The 18,150-nt window shown below is 48.3% G+C and overlaps 2 protein-coding genes across 7 annotated transcripts in view; one reads left to right on the plus strand and one right to left on the minus strand.

The window, feature by feature from the left end:
* Positions 1-4,520: 4,520 nt before the first annotated feature.
* On the minus strand, positions 4,521-13,981 carry ZNF488 (zinc finger protein 488). Its single transcript, XM_007178743.2, has 2 exons — positions 13,931-13,981; positions 4,521-6,797 (listed from the first exon to the last, which is right to left on the minus strand). The coding sequence occupies exon 2, from the start codon at positions 6,654-6,656 to the stop codon at positions 5,682-5,684; it is 975 nt and encodes a 324-aa protein (XP_007178805.1). The 5' UTR covers positions 6,657-6,797; positions 13,931-13,981; the 3' UTR covers positions 4,521-5,681.
* Positions 13,982-14,153: 172 nt separating this feature from the next.
* LOC103003954 (anthrax toxin receptor-like) overlaps positions 14,154-18,150 on the plus strand; it is a 40,153-nt gene continuing 36,156 nt past the window's right edge. For all 6 annotated transcript variants that reach the window (XM_057531541.1, XM_057531543.1, XM_057531540.1 and 3 more), the window contains exon 1: positions 14,154-14,706. The gene's annotated coding sequence lies outside the window, so the exon portion shown is untranslated. The remainder of the gene's footprint in view (positions 14,707-18,150) is intronic.

Genomic DNA, 18,150 nt, shown 5'->3' on the forward strand with positions numbered 1-18,150 from the left:
TCCTGGTTTCTATAGGATTAGCTGCCTAAGGACCTCCTTGCTACCTTGCAGATCAGGGTGGCTGGCAGTGAAAATAGCCTCCTAATCCAAGCAGCTTAGACTAGCAAGGGTATCAGAGGCTACTGGCTTCCTGTCTCCTGCTCCAGGAAAACATAAGATGACTGGGGAAGAAAAAGTTACATTTAAAGAACAAGAACAGCTACCCTCCTTCCAGAAGGCACTGTCTCCCCAACGCCCATTCAAAATCGCTTTCCAAAAATTCTTCTTTTCTAGGACACGGCACAAATCAAAACACATTGGAGAATAATTTGTTTTTAAAATAAAAGTTTTATTCTATGGATTTCATATCTTACTATATGATGTTTGAACCTCACACATGACTTCTACTACAAAAACATAAACAAAATTATACATATAGGCAGGGCATGTAAAACCCCTTCTCTGAAGAGAAGTGGCCTGCAGGGGAGGCATGCTGCCACCAGGGGGCGGCAGCACCTCCCAAGGAAAGAAAGGCTGGGAGGTTTACCTTAGGACAACGCCTGCTGACTTTCACCCCTCTATAGGGTCTCTCCCTGTGCCTAGAGGAACAGGGCAGTACTGTGAGGTTAGCAGGGCCAGGCCCACCACCCAGCTGGTTCAAAGGCTGGGAGCATAACAGAGTTAGGGGTCTCCAGCTGGTGATCCTGCCCCTCCCCACGCCACCACCACTAACGTGCTTCCTTAAGTCCATGCCATTTTGGCCATCAGTTTTTTAGAGGCAGTTCCACATACGGTCCTGATTTCTGGCCTCTCTTGAGAGCTGCACTTGGCCTGGCACTAAGGATCCTTCACCTAGGACACATGAGCTCCCGGTGTCAGGACGACCCTCGCCTCCTCTTCCCTCCACACCCCCCAAGCCCAGTGGGCTACACATACTTTCATCAACATAATTATATAGTTTTTTGAGTAGGATCTGTGGTCTAAGATTCAGGAATTGGCCGGAAGTAGATATGGACCTAGGACTCTGGCCTTGTTAAGGTTTTACTTCTCTTCCAGATAAAAGCAGAAAGAAAAGCAAATCTTGGTTAAAATTGAGAACTAAAATGGATCTGAATTCAGAATGTCTCATTTTAGCCTCATTAGCACATTTGGGGGACTTTTAGAAATCTTAATGGAATGGCTGCTGTTTGGGAGGTCACATATTGAGATATAATTTGCTATTTTTCCAGCCACTATAGGTATTTTCTCTTCCATTGTCCAAAAAGCAAGCCAAGACTTTCTGTTTATTGGCTCAGTGGCTCCTGTGTTACCTGCCTAATGATGGTATTGCCAGAAAACCACCAGGGCTGAGATCCTGGGAGAAGATCCAGAGCACGTTGGAGGATAGAGGCAAAGACACCAACACAGCATGGGGATGCTGCTTGATGCCAAGAGAGGGTATTCTTAGGTGGGAGGTGCTGGGGAATGTTCTGTAAACTGGAGAGATGGGGGGGGGGGATTTTAAAAAGACAGACTGCCTGTCCTACCAGAATAGGATTACGGTAGAGAACAGATTAAATTAGATATAGAGAATTTAAGGAATGTGGTGATCCTTACGCCAGAATTGTCAAGTAAAATTCATACCTGCTGATGTGATGTTCTGTGGCAACATCATCTGCCAACTCTTAACTGGGATGGAAGGTGGCAGAGAGAGCGTGGGCAAAGTCATGATTAAAAGTGACTGATCTCCAGTCGATACAGGAGGGTAGGAGAGAAAAGGGACGAGACAGGCTTCAACTGCCATGGGGACTTTGGGAAGGCAGCCTGGTGACAAGTAGGAACTGCCACATTAATAAACTTTAAGTCATCACCTCCATGAGTCATCTTGGCGTCTGTCGATTTGAATGGCTACAAAGCAACTTGCATCTACATCAATTTTTACCAAAATGAACTCCACCTTAAAAAGTTGACTTGGGAGATGTTTTCTTGTGCTTCTTCATAAAATTAATTAACTTTAATTTTTTTTCAAAATGTCTCTCTTGCTTATGAATGACACGGTCACTATTAGTAATCATTCTGTTTGCAGCCATAGCCGAGGTTCCCAGAGGAGTGTGGGTGGGCCAGGGAAGACACACCAGTGTAGACATCTCAGGGGTCCTAGCCTTGACCTCACCACCTCTTGCTCTGCATCGCTTTGCCCGTCAGCTCACCGTGGACCTCAATGCTCACTGCTATAAAGTCAGGGGATGGGCTAGAAAGGTAGAATCCCTTTCAATTCTAAATTTCTATTGTTTTAGTATAGTGCACTTATGCCTGTCAAACTGATTTCAAAGAAATTATAGAGCAATCCAACAAGTCAGAGGAGAACAGCTGTGCATCCATTTGAACAGATGTCGAAACCCTTGTGTGAAGCTGGTTTGTCAGGAATGAGGCCAGAACCAGGCATCTCGTTCATTCTTCCCACAAAGGTCTGTCGAATGCCTGCTATTTGCCTACATTGCTCTAGCTGCTGGGGATACAGCAGCGAACAAAACAGCAAAAATCCCTTATGGAACTTACATTCTAGTGATGGGAAATACAAGAAACAAGACAAATCAGTAAAAAGAGTAAGCAAAACAGTGAAAAGTGCTCAAGAGAAGGGCAACAGAAAATGTTGGGGAGGGGAGGAAGGGTGCAAGTTGAAACTGTAGACAGGGAGTCAATGCCTGTCTTAAGTCCCAGTTTTTTCATCATCCACAATGCCACACAACCTGGCTGGGCTGAGCAGACGCATGGCAGGCTGGGAAGGATGTGAGCACAAGTGGGCAGTCCTGGGGTCTTACTCTTGTACTGCTTCTCCAGAACCCATGGTCTTAGGAAAGTCAGCTGACCTCTTGGAGTTCAGTTTCTTCTGTAGTAAAATGGGAATTAAGTATCTACCTCCTGTGGGACTTCTCTGGTGCCGCAGTGGTTGGGAGTCTGCCTGCCAATGCAGGGCACAGGGGTTCAAGCCCTGGTCTGGGAAGATCCCACATGCCGCAGAGCAACTAAGCCCGTGTGCCACAACTACTGAGCCTGCGCTCTAGAGCCCACGTGCCGCAACTACTGAGCCCACATGCCACAACTACTGAAGCCCATGTGCACCTAGAGCCCGTCCTCCGCAACAAGAGAAGCCACCACAATGAGAAGCCCGCACACCGCAACAAAGGGTAGCCCCCACTCACCGCAACTAGAGAAAGCCCACGCACAGCAATGAAGACCCAACACAGCCAAAAATTTAAAATTAATTAATTAATTAATTTAAAAAAGTATCTACCTCCTGGGCATGTCATGTGGATTAAATGGCATAACGTACATCAGTGCACGGTGTGGAGTCTCAGATCCCAACCCCATGAGGTGCCCTCTCCTGGGGACGGCAGGAGAGGGAGGCTCCCCAAAGCTTCAGCCCCCTTCTGGGCACAGCCTCCTGGTGGGCAAATTGTAGCCCCACGCAGCTCCCAAAGGGACCCGGCCAGCAGGGCTCCTCACCTCCTTCAGGGAGGGTGGGGCCTCCAAGCCTCCTTGTAGAAATGGGGGTCCTTCCTTGGTGCCTCTGGGGAGCACTGCTGCTTCCTTCCAGATGCAGAGGAAAAGGCTCAGGGGGTCCATCTCCTCTCCTCCAGCCCACTTTTCCTGCTGCAGCCAGAGGCCCCCTGGAAGGGTTTCTTGGAGCTGACCCTCCAGGGCCCTGGTCCGAACTCCTTTCCTTCGATGCCTTCCTATGTCTCCATCTCAGAGGCCCACCTCCCCACTAAGTCTGCCCCACCTGGGCCTTGGAGCAGCCTCAGACACTACAGCTCAGGACCACCTTCCCCCCAGCACTGCCCTCCCTGTCTGAATCACCAGCTCCTGCTGGACTCTGAGGCTCAGCTCACATCCCCAGCCCTCAGGAGGCCTCCAGGGGTACCCTCGTCCCCTACCCACAGGTCTGACTTGGGCATGCCCCCCGACGTGCCCAGCCCCCCGGCACAGGCCTCTGTTCTGCATCTGTCGCACTGTACCCTAATTATCTCACACCCTGAACAAGGACTATGTTCGACTCACACAGTGGGTCGAACTCACTGTGCCCCCAGCAGGGCCTGGCACACAATCTGGCACAGCACGGGTGCCCAGGGAGGCCAAGAAATGAACGAATATACCGCTGGCTGTGGAGAATGGGTGGGAGGTGGGGGGAGTGGGAGAGAGAGGGGCAGGTGTGGGCTGGGCCAGGGGGGACATGCAGCTGCCTCGGGCAAGGTGGGAGCCTGCCGTGGAGATGGAGAGGGGAGGCGGAGTCTGCGGGTGTTTGGATGGCTGGCTCGCTGCTGGCTGAGACCCCCACCAGCTCCTTCCCACCCGCAAGCCTGAGCTCTGTGACCGAGGCCCCAGTGGAGGGGTTGGAAACTGCAGGTCAAATGAACAAATCTTGAAAGTGAGGTGGAAACCACTCAAAAGAACTGCAGTGACTTGAAAGAAATTCCAACAAAGGGCTTTCACACAGACTGGCTTGTGTTACAGCAGAGTTTATGACCTGAGGTTTGCATTGTTAGGAATAAGGACAAATGTAGATAAACAGCGTAGGTACTGAAACTCAACATGCATCAAATAAACGGAACCCAGAACTCTCCCAGTCTTCACAATGTCTCAAGCCTTAAGGTTTTGTGCATGCTCACCTCCTGAGAGTTAAGGGGTGTGTGTGCGTGTATGTGTGCATGTATGCGTTGTTTCATTTTCCCATTTTCACGTATTCAGAATGTGAAGAACCAGCGACCAGGTGTTGGTTGAATTATTGGTCCCAATTCCGCCGGCCCCTGTAGGATTATACACTCACTCATGACTTCCCCGTTGGCCATATGCACACCTCACCCCTTAACTTTGGGCTTGGCCATCTACTTGTATTGGCCAAGGGGACTTTAGTGGAAGCGAGCCAAGCAGAGGCTTGAGTTGTGCTTGGGTATTTGGACTTGTCCTACTGTGCTCTTGGCGTAACCATGAGAGAAGCGCGACTGGGTAGCCCAACAGTCCTGAGAGAAAAAGCAACCTTGGAGCCAAGATCAGCCAAGCCCAGCTCAACCCCAGCCAACCCACAGGCCCATGACTGAGAAACAGGGGCTCTGCATTGTTTGCCACCAAAATTTTGTCACTTAACGATAGTTGACTAATCTGGATCATGCTAACAGTACTGTTTACTCTGTGATGACACTGCCGGGCACATGCTGGCCATTTCCCACACGTCTTCCCATACAATCCTGACAACACCCCTCAGACACAGGTGTCACCATCTCCATTTTGCAGAGAAGAACGCCGGGACTCAGATAGTTAGAGCAATTTGCCCAGGCTCAGGGCCAGTATGTGAAAGGGCCAAGATCCCAATCCAGGTCTGTCTGCCTCCAAAGCCCACGCTGGGTGCCAGACTTGCTTCCACATGGAGCAAGAGTTACAGTGACGGGAGCAGAGCCCTCACTCTTGAAAATGTCAGAAACACTTGATGCCTATTCGTCACCACACCCTGCCATTAGCAAAGCGCATCATTTCACGACTTTACTTCCTTTAAAGCACATCCTGGGGGCGGGTTGACTTTTTCCAATTATGACTGAGCTGTTCATCCTCAAATGCCCAAGGAGACAGCCCTGCGGACAACTGTGACCAGTCTTTTCGGAGGAAGGCCCCGTGAGCCATCTCAGTCTCACGACTGAGCGCTGGACGCCCTTGTTCCAAACCACCTGTTAACTGTGAGAAGTCATGTGCCGGGAGAGATGGTGGCGCTCGCGGAAGTACTCGTGGCAAACGGCGCACGTGAGGGCCTCTTCTCTCAGCCTCTTAGAATGCAGGTCGGGCCCCACGTGCTCCTTTTTGTGGTGGGACCGCATGTGGAAGACCAGGTCGGAGGTCAGGCAGAAGGAGAGGTTGCATTTGGCGCACCAGTTCTGGGTGGACAGGCCCAGGGAGGTGAGCGTGGGGGGCAGCAGGGCCCAAGAGGCAGTGGAGGAGCACGACGGAGGTGTGGGTATCTGGGCCGTGGCATGCTTGAGCCACAGCATGGGGTCACCCAGGAAAGTGCCGCAGAGAGGAGCATTTGGTGGCACCATTTGCAGGTTCCAGAAATCACCCACCAAAAGCTTGGAGTTGGAAAGTCGACCCCAGCAAGTGACATCTACTGTGTTGATGAGTCCCAGCAGCTCCCCCAGAGCGTCTATAGGTCCGCCTGCCTGGAAGACGGAGGCTGGCCCCGGTCTCCCTGCTGGACTCCTGGTGGGCTTGCTGAAGGCACTTCTCTGCTCCCTGCGGGCTCCACTGGGCCACACTGAGAAGCAGGTGATGCTAGCTGGGTCCCTGGGGATGTCCAGGGCCAGCTGCTGGGGGCCAGGCTGGCCTGCAGAGCCACTGTGCACCCTCTCCTGGGCCTGCCTGCCCCCAAACCTCTTCTTGAGCCGAGGCACCTCCATGAAGGCGCTCTGCCTCTGTTCCCAGCAAGCCTTCCGGGGCATCAGCTTTCCCAGCCTGAGCTTGCCCGGGGCTGCTGACAGCGCCATCTCGGCACAGGCCTCATCCCGGCCACCGCTGCCCGGGGCAGCCTCAGAGCCCAGGCAGTTTGTTTTCTCCAGCAGCACTGGCTTGCGGCCCCAACCCTGCTCGGGTTCACTAAGCCGCCATCTGTTTTCAGCTGAAGGGCTCCGCAGACCTCCCTTCCCGGCAGCCATGGGGACCGCAGGGCCTGGGCCAGCTGAGCAAGGTGGATTCTCCAACAGCTGTCAGTCTCCGAGGCTTCTGGGCCCGGGGGGGGGCCGTGAGACGGAAGGGCTCCCCTGGTGCTTGGGTCGGCACACTCGGACCACAGGGCTCTGCAGAGAGAGGAAGCAGAAGGCAGTGAGAAGTGCGCTCTCCACTCAGGGACGTACAGGAGCACGCAGGTTGTAGGAACTTAAAGAAAGCCTTCTCTCACCTGGGACCTCGGCGTCTCAGGGCAAGTGCTGAGAGGAGCATGAACTTGGGGCAGACAAGTGTCCATGTGAGCCCAGGCTCTGCCAGTCCTCAGCTGTGTGATGTTAGACAAGCAGCCCTTCTAATTAATCTTCTTGGCTAACTTGGCAAGAGACAGTTTTTGTCCTTTGCATCCAAAGAACCCTGACTACTACAGATGCAGCAACTCACCCTGACTCAGAGCACAATGCTTTCACCTCCAGGACTCCATGGGGGGAAGGACCACAGCGCACAATGCTCCCACCCAGAGGCCAGGCTCAGTACTGCCCCTATCTGTCAACCTCCAGACAGCAGCTGCTATCTTCTAACAGTGACACAAGGCTTCTACCAGTCAGTCTGACTTGGTTGAAAACTCTAATATGTTTGCACCCTGATTTAAAGCAGTTTTTGTTCCTTGCTGCTCAGTATGCTAATTTTTCTCCCAAATCATCAGAAATGCCAAGACACTACAAGCACTTGGAGACGGGAGCTGCTGCAGCACAGGTGACCAGAGGGTAAAAGCTGGACAGTAACATCCAGACATGGTGGGTTGGGTCTGGAGCTGTTCCTGGTCCCTGCTCCCACACCTGGGGGCAGCCACCTCTCCACCAGGCCCTGCCCCTGCACCAAGTGTGGGTCTCCCTCTCCACTCTCCTGAAGTGACCACAACTGTTCTTCACACATTCATCCACTTGCTTCTCCTCTGCTCACCCATCTACTGTCAAATGTGCCAGCTGTGCCAACCTGCTGGGCATCACCTGGGGAACCAGCCTCGGCTTTGCCCCTGAGGTGCTCATGGCATCAGGGGAGACACACAATGGCCATAAGTGAGGGTGGTACCCAGGAGGAAAGGGAGCCATCAGCCCTGCTAGGGAGACATTCATCCCTGCCCTTCCCTGATCTGCTCCACCAGCAAGTTCTTGAGGCTTGCAAACCCATCTTCAAGCACCCCCTCAGCTTGTGAGAGGTTTGCTGGACCACCCTCAGCTGAGTGTTCTGACTTTTCATCATTAACAAATATGTCTCCTGAGCCCAGGAGGACCGTGAGGAGGGGACAGCTCCGCTCCTTCCTCACAGGAACATCACTTGAGTTCAACTTAGCGCCTTCCTCTTGCCCTGCCTCCTGCCCCACCTGTAAAAGGAAGCACAGGTGCCTGCCCTCCTTCTCACTATCTTGGCAACAGGAGTCTGTGACACATGTTTTGCATATGTCACCTCCTTCCATCTTCAACACACCTGGAGAGTCATCACCCTCTTTCACAGATGAGGAGGACCCATGTCCTGCAATACTAAGCATCCTTCCCCATGTCGCCTGCAAGGATGAGGCGCAGCTGGGATTGAAACCCAAGTGTGTGTCCCCAAGCCTGCTTTGGTTTCACTGGCCATGTCGCCCTCCCAGAGCCCCCAGAGGTGAACACCAAGTCAACCATGTGACCCAAACACCAAATGAGGGCATGTTGAGGGTTTAGGTCTCCTTTTCCTGCCTTCTCTCCGACTTCTCCCAAGCTTTTACCCCATCAAAAAGTCAAATTCTTTGTCTAACCTCTGAGCTCTTGAGGAAACACATGCCAGCCCTACCTTTCAGCCCATTCCTGTGTGAGCCTGGTCTCGAGCTTTGTCAACCTGAAAGGACTTACAAGACCAGCCACCAGGGAGAGCTGAGCCTCTCCTAACATCCTTTCCAAACTGAGTCCTCAAAGGGGATGCCACTGACATCAGAGATTAGTGCCCACCAATGTTCCTTGAAGAGGAAGAGGCAGTCACATCACTCCACCAGCTGACCCTGAGATGTCCTTCCCACCTCTCTCAGCCTCGAATTCCCATCACCTAGGATTGGGCTTAATTATCTCCACAGTCCTTTCCAGATCTAACAGTGTATGACTCCAACTGGGATGAAGCCACTTCTCCCCCTTTGTCAAAGAATAACTGGTCTGCTTGAAGCCCTGATGCTGAGCTTCCGTGAGCTCACAAAGACACACACACACCCAGGGACACTCATACCCTCACATACACACACACTTTCACAACACATACACACTCACAATCTCATATACACACACTCATATACACATACACTCACATACATACAGTCACATACATTCACATACACTCAAACACATACACATACTATCACACACTCAAATGCACATACACCGTCACACAAACTCCCCCTTTCTCTCGCTCTCTCGCTCTCTGTCTCTCACTGTTCTCCAGATGACAGTTTAGAACCACCTGATGTATCCCACGGCTGGGCAGGAGGCTGCCCTGCTGACCCTGGTCCAGCTGCACCCCTGCATCCCTCTGCACACAGCCCTGCTGCACTACCCTCACAGCTTAGGCAACCTTGTCCAACCACAGCCATGTAGACCCCATTGACAGAACCGTCCAGAGTGCCCTGAGCCACAGATGGGACAACCTTCTCAGCGGTAAAATTTGGAACATGTGGTCTTACTTCAGGATGGAATGTTTGCTAACAGGATGCTTCATGATATAAGTATGCAAGTCACCATTTATTGACTATGTAGGTGTCTACATGCCAGAGATGCCAAGAGCTTAACACACCTTATTTCATGGAGTTTTCACAATAACCACGTGAGGTAATTTGCAGGTCTCAACCCAAATGTGTTCATGTCCAACCTGCAAGTGCCATATTGCTAAACTCTGTGCTGCTCCAGCTTATTGCAGATCTGGCCAACTGCTGAATCCACCCAAAATCGCTTCTGTCAATGCTATCATCCAAATCTTAATAATGATAACAAGAACAAGGAGGAGGAGGAAGAAAAGGAGGAGACCAAGGTACTGAACTGACAGGGGACCTTAGCATGCTGCCCACCCTCCCTGAGGATCACCACTCTCACATGCACCAGCACTGTTGGGTAAGATCACTCAGGCAATGCAAAGAATGTCCTACCAAACTCCATCTGGGGCCCCATCTAACCTCAGTCCACTCCATCTGCGACCATCACCAGATGGAAGTCTTTCAAATGGAAAACGATGTGAGTCTGCCGTGGCTTGTTCCTGGGGAGCCCTGCCAGCTCCTAATGCTCGCCTCCTCTTGTCGAGAGATTGCAGGCTCTTTCCCAGGGTCAACATCAGACTTTGAGCCTCATCCAGCTCCAGGCTACATGCACCTCTGCCATGGTCCTCAACTCCTCTCAAGTGACCTCTGCAGATGTGTGAGGTCATCTCTGGGTCACTCCTGGCCCTGGACAGTGAGTTCTGGGTCAGGAGACCACATGCACAGCTGCTCAGGGCTGCCTCTGTCCCCCTTTCCTACATGGACCTACCAACGCCCTTTGCAACTGGAGGCTGGTTCTCTGTCCAGACAATCGCTGGGCAAAGCAGAGCTGCTCCCTCCTCTTTCTCCCTCCACAGACACCAGCGGTTCTGGTAGCAAGTGGATCTATGCAGCCCTTGTTCTTTTGCTCCCATCCAGTATTAAAAGAACTTTGCTGTCCTCCACTCCCTTCAATAGCCTCAGTTCATTCTGGGCTCTCACCCCCTGACACTATTTACTCATCCTTGTCGCTCTATTGTGTGTGTCCTGAGAAGGGACTCTTCTTGTCTTCCTTGGTTCTTTCAGTCTGAGCTCAGCAAGACAACCCTCTGAGTCACACAGACATCCTTCAGTACCACCCATGGTCTTCCTATTGAAAGAACCTGATTTCAATTCCAGGCTCTGAACCTTTTCCCAGCCTTTAGATGATCTTGGCAACCTTCTAAAACTGAGCTCCCCAAGCCAACAGGGTGTCTGACCATGTCCAATATTCCCTATCAATGGGGATACTTATTCCTCGGGGTTCAGTCCTCCTGGGCCACCAACCATGACTCTGCTGACCAAAACATGAAGTTCTCTGAGAAATGACACCTCACCCACCCTATAGCATAAAAGCACTTGTTTCTCTGTTTATTATCTATTCCTAGATAATAGGAATCATTCATTCATCTGTGAAGCTCTGGCCACATTCTACCTTTTTGTTCATGTTCTAACCAGGCCGTCCCAGGAACCTTTCAGCTTCACATCCACATAGAGGTTAAGTGTGTGGGTTCTAGGGTCAGAATGCCTGGATCAAATATAACTCTGCTCTTACCAATCACATGACCTTGGGCAACGTGCTGATCTTCTCCCTGCCTCTGTTTTCTCATCATGGATCACCTTGGTGCCCACTTCATCAGGTGGTTGTGAAGATTAAATGGATTAACGTGTCTAGAGTGCTAAAGAGCTGGCTCAATAAATGTTAGGTAGCATCAATTTATTATCGCACTAGTTCTGAAGGTTAGAGACAGCCTCAGGGTTGCCTACCCTCCATTCATGCCCCTCCAGGGACCAGCGCACAGGAGTGTTTAACAAGTGGCCAAATGGCCTGGGCAGTTACCTCCTTTCCCCTCCATTTACAGAAGAACTCTTTGCAAACAACTGAACGACAGCATGTTACTGAGATGTCTGCAGATACTTACCACCCCAAGTCAGCTGGTCAGCCTCCAGCTGTCCCAAGCTGCAGCTCAGAAACTAGGTCTTATTTAGTGACACCATCTACACCAACAGTGCCTTCCTGCGCTGCCTTCCTCTTCAGCTAAAACAAATGAGAACAGAAAAAAATCTCCTGCGCCCCAATTCTTTGGTTTCCCCAGACTCTGGAGATGCTTCTCACACCTTTTTGGAAGATTTCTAAGGATAATCATCCATCTACCTCTTCTGCATGTGGATTGTGAGGTGCTGCGTCTTCCCGAAAAGGAAAACACACATGTTTTCTAGACATCCTCCTAGCCCTAGAACCCTGAGAAAATGAAAAATTGAGGAGTTGTCCAGGCCTTCCTGGAGGCTGGCTGGTGGTGCCATGAGGTGGGAAAGAGGACTTCCCAGCCGGCCCTCGAAGGCTCCATGTTCATCTATGCCCACATCCCTCTAGCAGCAATGCCTGCTATGTCCAAGGAAAACCAAATGCAGGATTCTCAGGATGTAGCCAGCTCCCAGGCCCACTGTGAGGTCAGCTGTGGCCCTAACACAACTTGGCCACATGGACCAATTCCTGTGGCAGCCTTCAGAGGAAAAGGCCATGGTTTGTACAACAGACTACTCAGCCAGACTCTACAATAGCATCATTAGCTAGAAAGAAGAGATGCAGCCTATTGAAGAAGGAAAAAAAAATCTAAAAGCACTGCAGCTCAAGACATAGCCTTGAATCAAAAAAAAAAAAAAAAAAAAAGATGTGATCATCTGTTTTTAAAAAAAGTTGTCATCTCCTATTTTTTGAAAAAGATATCTGCTAAGCAAAGCAGGCATGATGGTTCTAAATCATTGGAAAAGCGTGCTCTCCCCCTCCCCTCCCAAAATTCTAATACATGGGAAGTCAGTGGTTAAATGATGTGAAAGACAATTTAACTCTTCAATCCAGAGAACAGTCTCCTAAATCAAAGTGCCATGCTTATACCTATGAATGTGTCCAACGTTCTTTGATACAAAGTGGAAAAAAATTTCTTTCAATAAACACACTGAAATCCTCTTCCATCATTTTTAATTTTTGTTCAATTCTGTGTGATTTATCTATTGACAAATTTCCTTTTGCATATCAACCAAAAAGTTAAATAAGCTGAATTATCACTAAAAATCATAACAAACTCAAAGGACAGGTTAAATTAATTATAAGAACAAAAAGCTTCAAGTTTTGGGCAGTAATTTGCAGCTTTAAAACCAAACAAGTTTTCTTTTTCCAACTTAATATATATATTATGTATGTGTATGTGCGTGTTTGAACATACAGCTATACATGACATAAGAATATCATCAAATAATGAAATCATGTCTCTCTGATAAGATTATATTTTTAAGAAGCAGAAAATTGCTTTGCTATTTAATACTTTCTACTTTATTTCTCACAAATGAACCAGATTTGTTTTTCTATATTTCTTCACTTAGTATGTATCTAAGACAATCTTTGATATGATGATGAAACATTTTCACTGTGTACACAAAAACATTAATTTCCAATACCACAATAATTGTTATAAAAAGTCTGAATCAGTTAACAGTAATTATGGAACCTAATTTTTGCACACCACCAGCATTGACAAGTATATACTTTAGAAATTTATAGTTAATTTCTTATTTCAACTCTCACCCAAATGTTTCACATGCAAAGCCCTGCCCTATTGTCTTCCCACAATTGCTCTCTGAGTCCCACCCTCACTCTCCCCACCAACCTAGCCTTGCACTGCCTCCACAGAAGGATGGTGTGGGCCCCCATGTTCCCTAAATGATCCTGCAAGATTTAGCTTCCTGGTGCTGTCTGTGTCTGTAACTAAAGGCAAAAGGCCAAGAAAAGGATTCATTCAATGCCTTGTCTCTAAAGCCAAGTACTTCTTTCAGCTCACCCTGAAAACTCAGAGATTTACAACTTGATCCTTCATGTATTTTTCCCACAACAGGCACTAAACAGGTTACATGCCCAGATCCTTGGATATAATCTGTTGGAGAAAGGACCTGGGGCAAATGCATCGTTATTACCCTCGTGCCCAGTACAAGCCCTGGCTGAGAATAATGGAGCGGCACAGGGTGGGTGAATGGGTGGATGGATGAATTAAAAGAACTGCAGCCCAAAAAAGTTGACCTAGCAGAAAAAACAAAAATCCAAGGTGGAATTCTTGATGGGGGGAAGGAAAAAGGGAAGAAGCGGGGAGGAGAGAGAGAGGGAGAGAAGAAGAAAAAAGAGAGAAAGGGAAGGACAGGGGACGCAAGTAATAAAAAGATGGATAGGAAAAAGTGAGACAGATGAGAGAAAAATACAGAAGAGGCAATGAGACAAAAGACAGAGGCAGAGGGCAGGGACAGGAGTAGCACGGGAGAAAAAAAAAAAGGAGCGATGGAGAAAGCTGGTGACAGAGGGAAGAGAAGAACCGGGCAGTCAAGGGCAGGACTGAGAACCTGCCCTGGGGAAAAGCTAGTAGAAATGAGATGACTCCCGACCCCCACGCCCACTCGCGGGTCCGTCCCGGGGGGCAGGACAGCGTGTCTCACCTCGGCTCTCGCGCGGCGCTGGGCGCTGGGGACGCGCTGGCAGCCCCGGCCGCCTCCAGGTCGGGGCAGTGACACGCGGGTCGGAACTTGGCGCGCGAGCCCTGGGGGGCCGGCCAGACCCCGCCTTCCCGGGCTGCCCCCGCCTCTGGGGCGTGGCCTCGGGCACCGCCCCGTTCCTAGGGGCCCGCGGGCCTTGGGGGAGGGGCCTGTGAGTGGGCTGAACCCGCAGAAAGGGGCGCCTAGGAGACCCGCTTCCCGGGCACCGCCCGCAGCAGATCTGGACGCCGGGGTGCACGCCGGCTCCGCGCCCACTCGGCTGGGCCCGGCCCTCCCGCGAGTCCAGCTCTGCAAACCCCGGCCCGCCGTCCCCGCTGGTTCAGGCCTAGCCCCGCGCCTCCCAGGCGCGGGACCGAGGAGGGTGCCCTGGCGCGGACCTGCCTTTGGAGGTGGCCCTCGGGCCACGGCGGAGGCTGCACTTGCCGCTGCTCACTCGCCCTGTGCGCCGCGACTTCTACCCTCTTGGGTCGCGGGGACCCGGGCAACAGCCTGGTTGTCAGTGCAGGTATTCCGTGTCCTGCGACTGCGGATCCTCCGTGCTGCCCAGAGACCCCATAAGCGCGTTGGACTCTCCTTCCGCCTCCAGGCTGAGCGGCCACGCAAGCTCCATCTTTGTGGCGCACTGAGAAACTTCCAGACTTCACTGGAGCTGATCGTCGGCCTCTCAGCCTTTCCTGAGCCTCCTCAGTTCTGAAATGGCAGCATTGTGCCAAATAATGGTGAGTTCTGTGACTTCACAGAATGCAGAGGTGTCAGAGAACTTAACTACCCATGGAGGGTGGGACAGGTCAGGGCCTAAAGGGTGGGGACAGGAGGGAATGCCTTCTAAGTGACTACATTCATGCCAGGTCTTGGACTACCTAGGACATTTCCCTGTAGTGAGGGTGAGAGGAGATAGGAGTGGGGTCTCAGGTAACCAGAATTGTTGCAGTGGCAGCCAGGTGTAAGAGTCACATTGTTTGAGCCCAGAAGAGGGGCAGAGCAGGCTAGATAGGGGAGGAGAGAATCCTTGAGGGACTGAGAGGGAGCCCTGAGTCCCCGTTCCTTCCTTCCTTCCGTCACTCAGTGACTGTTCTGGATGCCCCTGAGAGGAGAAGGTGTGGAGACATAAGGAGACAAAGCTCTGTGCTCTTCCCAAAGGGTTGGGAGCATATATTACACAGATAAGATTGTAAAGGAACAAAATTATGATGAGTCTGAGGTGGGCAAAGTGAGATTCAGAACAGACATTAAAGCTCTGAGTAACGGTCCCCAAAACAAAAATTTTCTTCTGTGAAGAGAACCCATTAATGAATATGGACATGAGAGATCAAATCCCAAATGTGCAGCTCACTCAGCCTTAGTGAAATTATAGAATGTCTAGGACAAACCTTGAAAATAATCTGTCCACTTGGAATCCTGTATCTAACTGAACTGTTATTCAAGAGCGAACACAAAACAGAGATATTTTCGGAGGTACAAAGCCTAAGTTGAACACCCTCACAACCTTGGTAAAGGAACCACTAAAGAATGTATTTCAGAAGGAAGGAAACTGAACCCAGATGAAAGGAGACAGTTTCAAGAAACCATGACTGGAAGTCCAAGATCAAGGTGTCAGCAGGGTTGGTTTCTGATGAGACCTCTCTTCCTGGATTTCAGGTGGCCACCTTCCTTCTGTGTCCCCCACTGCCTTTTCACTGTGACTGTGTGAAGGACAGCACTGGCGTCTCTTCCTTTTCTTATGAGGACACTAGACCTATAGGATTAGGGCCCAACACTTATGACCTCACTTAACCTTAATCATCTCCTGAAAGGCCTGACCTCCAAGTGCAGTTACATTAAGGATTAGGGCTCAATATATGAATTTGGGAGGAAGGGCACAATTCAGTCCATAGCATTCAGTAAATATTAAATAAATTGTATCAGTAGTTTAAAGACTTTACACAAAGAAAACAGCAGATATAGGAGATATCATTCCAAATATTCAAGAAGCAGACTATTGTGATCACATTCAAAGTCATCCCAAAAACAACATAAAACACTCCCAAGTGCATTTCTGGAGGCTAGTCTTACGTAATATCAAATCCAGATAAGAGCAGCACAAAAGTAGGAAATTACAGGCCAACCTGTCTCCTGAGTATAGGCAAAAAAAACCCTAAACTAATACTAAATTCAATCCAGCAGTGTTTAAAAAATATCATGGCCAATTTGGGTCTATTTACAATATGTTAATATTGTTTCAGATGCATTAATTTAATTAGCCATATTAATAGATTACTGGAGAAAAATATATACTTCTCACAAAATATACAGAAACTTTTAGATAAAATTCAGGACTTGTTCATGATATCTAGCACACCAAGAATATTAGTGAAATACCCTTATCTGATAAAGGATTTCTACCAAAAGCTTTCAATAAATATCATTCTTAATAGTGATGTGTTAGAGGCATTCTCTTTAAAATCAAGAATGCCTCCATCATAGCTCTACTTGTTGAAGAAGTAATCAAGACAGTGTTTTTTGTTTTTTTTTATACTGACCCAATGGATTTTACAGTTAAATTTTTAGAATAAGAGAGCTTAGCAAGTTGAGTGAATATATCAACCAATAAATACATTTCTTCACAATACCAATAAACAGTTTAAAACTCTATTTTAAAATGCCATTTACACTAGCAGCAAAAATATAAGGTATTTAGAGAAGGCACTTACAAAAGAAGTGAAGATCTTCATAGGGAGATATAAATGAAAAGCATTGAAAAAGACCTAAATAAATGAAGACAATGCCATGTTCACTGATACGAGGAGCCCTGATTGCAGATTCAAATCCCTCCAAATGTATCTGTATATATGTTGATATCATAAACAAATATCAAGAGGGTTTTGGTGGAGACTTGAAGAGTTGATTCTAAAATTTGCATGAATGAGCAAATGGCCAACAATTACCCTAAGAAAAATTAGGTGGGTGATTTACCCTGTACTATCAAGGCTTGCTGTAGCACTCTGCAAATGTTAGGTTAGGTAACTGAACACCGTGTGTATCAGGTGCTACTGGGTTATCTTCTGTAACAAAACCCACCAAATCTAATCAGCTGAAAAGCACAAACTTTATTTCCCACTCATATATCTCACTGTCCCACATATACATGTCCATCCCAGGTTCCCAAGAGGGAGCAGCACGTCACAGTTACTCAGCTACCAGGCTGTTGGATTCACCTGAGTCACACCTGGGTTCTTAAAGATTCTGTCCAGAAGTGGCACATGTTACTTCTATTAACGTTTCCTTGGTGGAGTCAAGTCCAAGCCTGCCATGAATGTGGCAGGGAAGCCGTCCTCCTCTGCAAGAGGAAGGGACAGTGAGGAACAGTAATACAATCGTTCACACAATAATTTAGACAGTGCGGTTTTGACACTTTCAATATAAACCAATAGACGGATAAAGACAGTGGAACGGAGAGCACAGAACCAGGCCCACAACTATATGGAATTTGAAACACATCAGAGGTGACATAAAAATAATGAAGGAAAAAATGGAATAGACAGCAAATGATGCTGGGACAATTTGCTCTAAATATGGGAAACATAAAATCAGATCCCTGGCAAGAATCAGACTTATAAATTAATTCCAGATGGATTCAAGACGTCAGTGTGAAATCTTTAAAACTTTTAAGGTAAAATCTTTAAATCTTTTAAAACTTTAAAACTTTTAAGTTTTAAATCTTTAAAACTTTTAAGATAAAATCTGTTTCAGCTTAACAGGGAAGGATTTCTTAAATAAGATACGAACAGTGCAAATCTTAACAGTTTCACTTAAAAGTGACAAATTCAACATTTGTCATTAAAATTAAGAACTTGTAAAAGAATACATATATATACATAGAATACAAGAACATATATATATATATATGTATTCAGGAATACATATATGTAAATACAATACATATGTAAATACGTATATGTAAATATATGTATTCCTGAATCACTTTGCTGTACACCTGAAACTGACACAACACTGTAAATCAACTATACTTCAATAAAAAAATTAAGAACTTCTGTTTTATTAAAAGGCATTAAATAGAGTGAAAAAAGAGCCACACACTGAAGAAGATCTTTGCAACAATTGATTAAAGATTAATATCTAAATATACAAGGAATGCTAAGGAATCAATATGAAAGAAAAACAAC

Source organism: Balaenoptera acutorostrata, chromosome 16, assembly GCF_949987535.1.
Source record: "Balaenoptera acutorostrata chromosome 16, mBalAcu1.1, whole genome shotgun sequence".
NCBI lineage: Eukaryota > Metazoa > Chordata > Mammalia > Artiodactyla > Balaenopteridae > Balaenoptera > Balaenoptera acutorostrata.

Bases quoted from the DNA above. Each gene is read 5' to 3' on its own strand.
- ZNF488 (XM_007178743.2), bottom strand. From the start codon at position 6,656: ATGGCTGCCGGGAAGGGAGGTCTGCGGAGCCCTTCAGCTGAAAACAGA.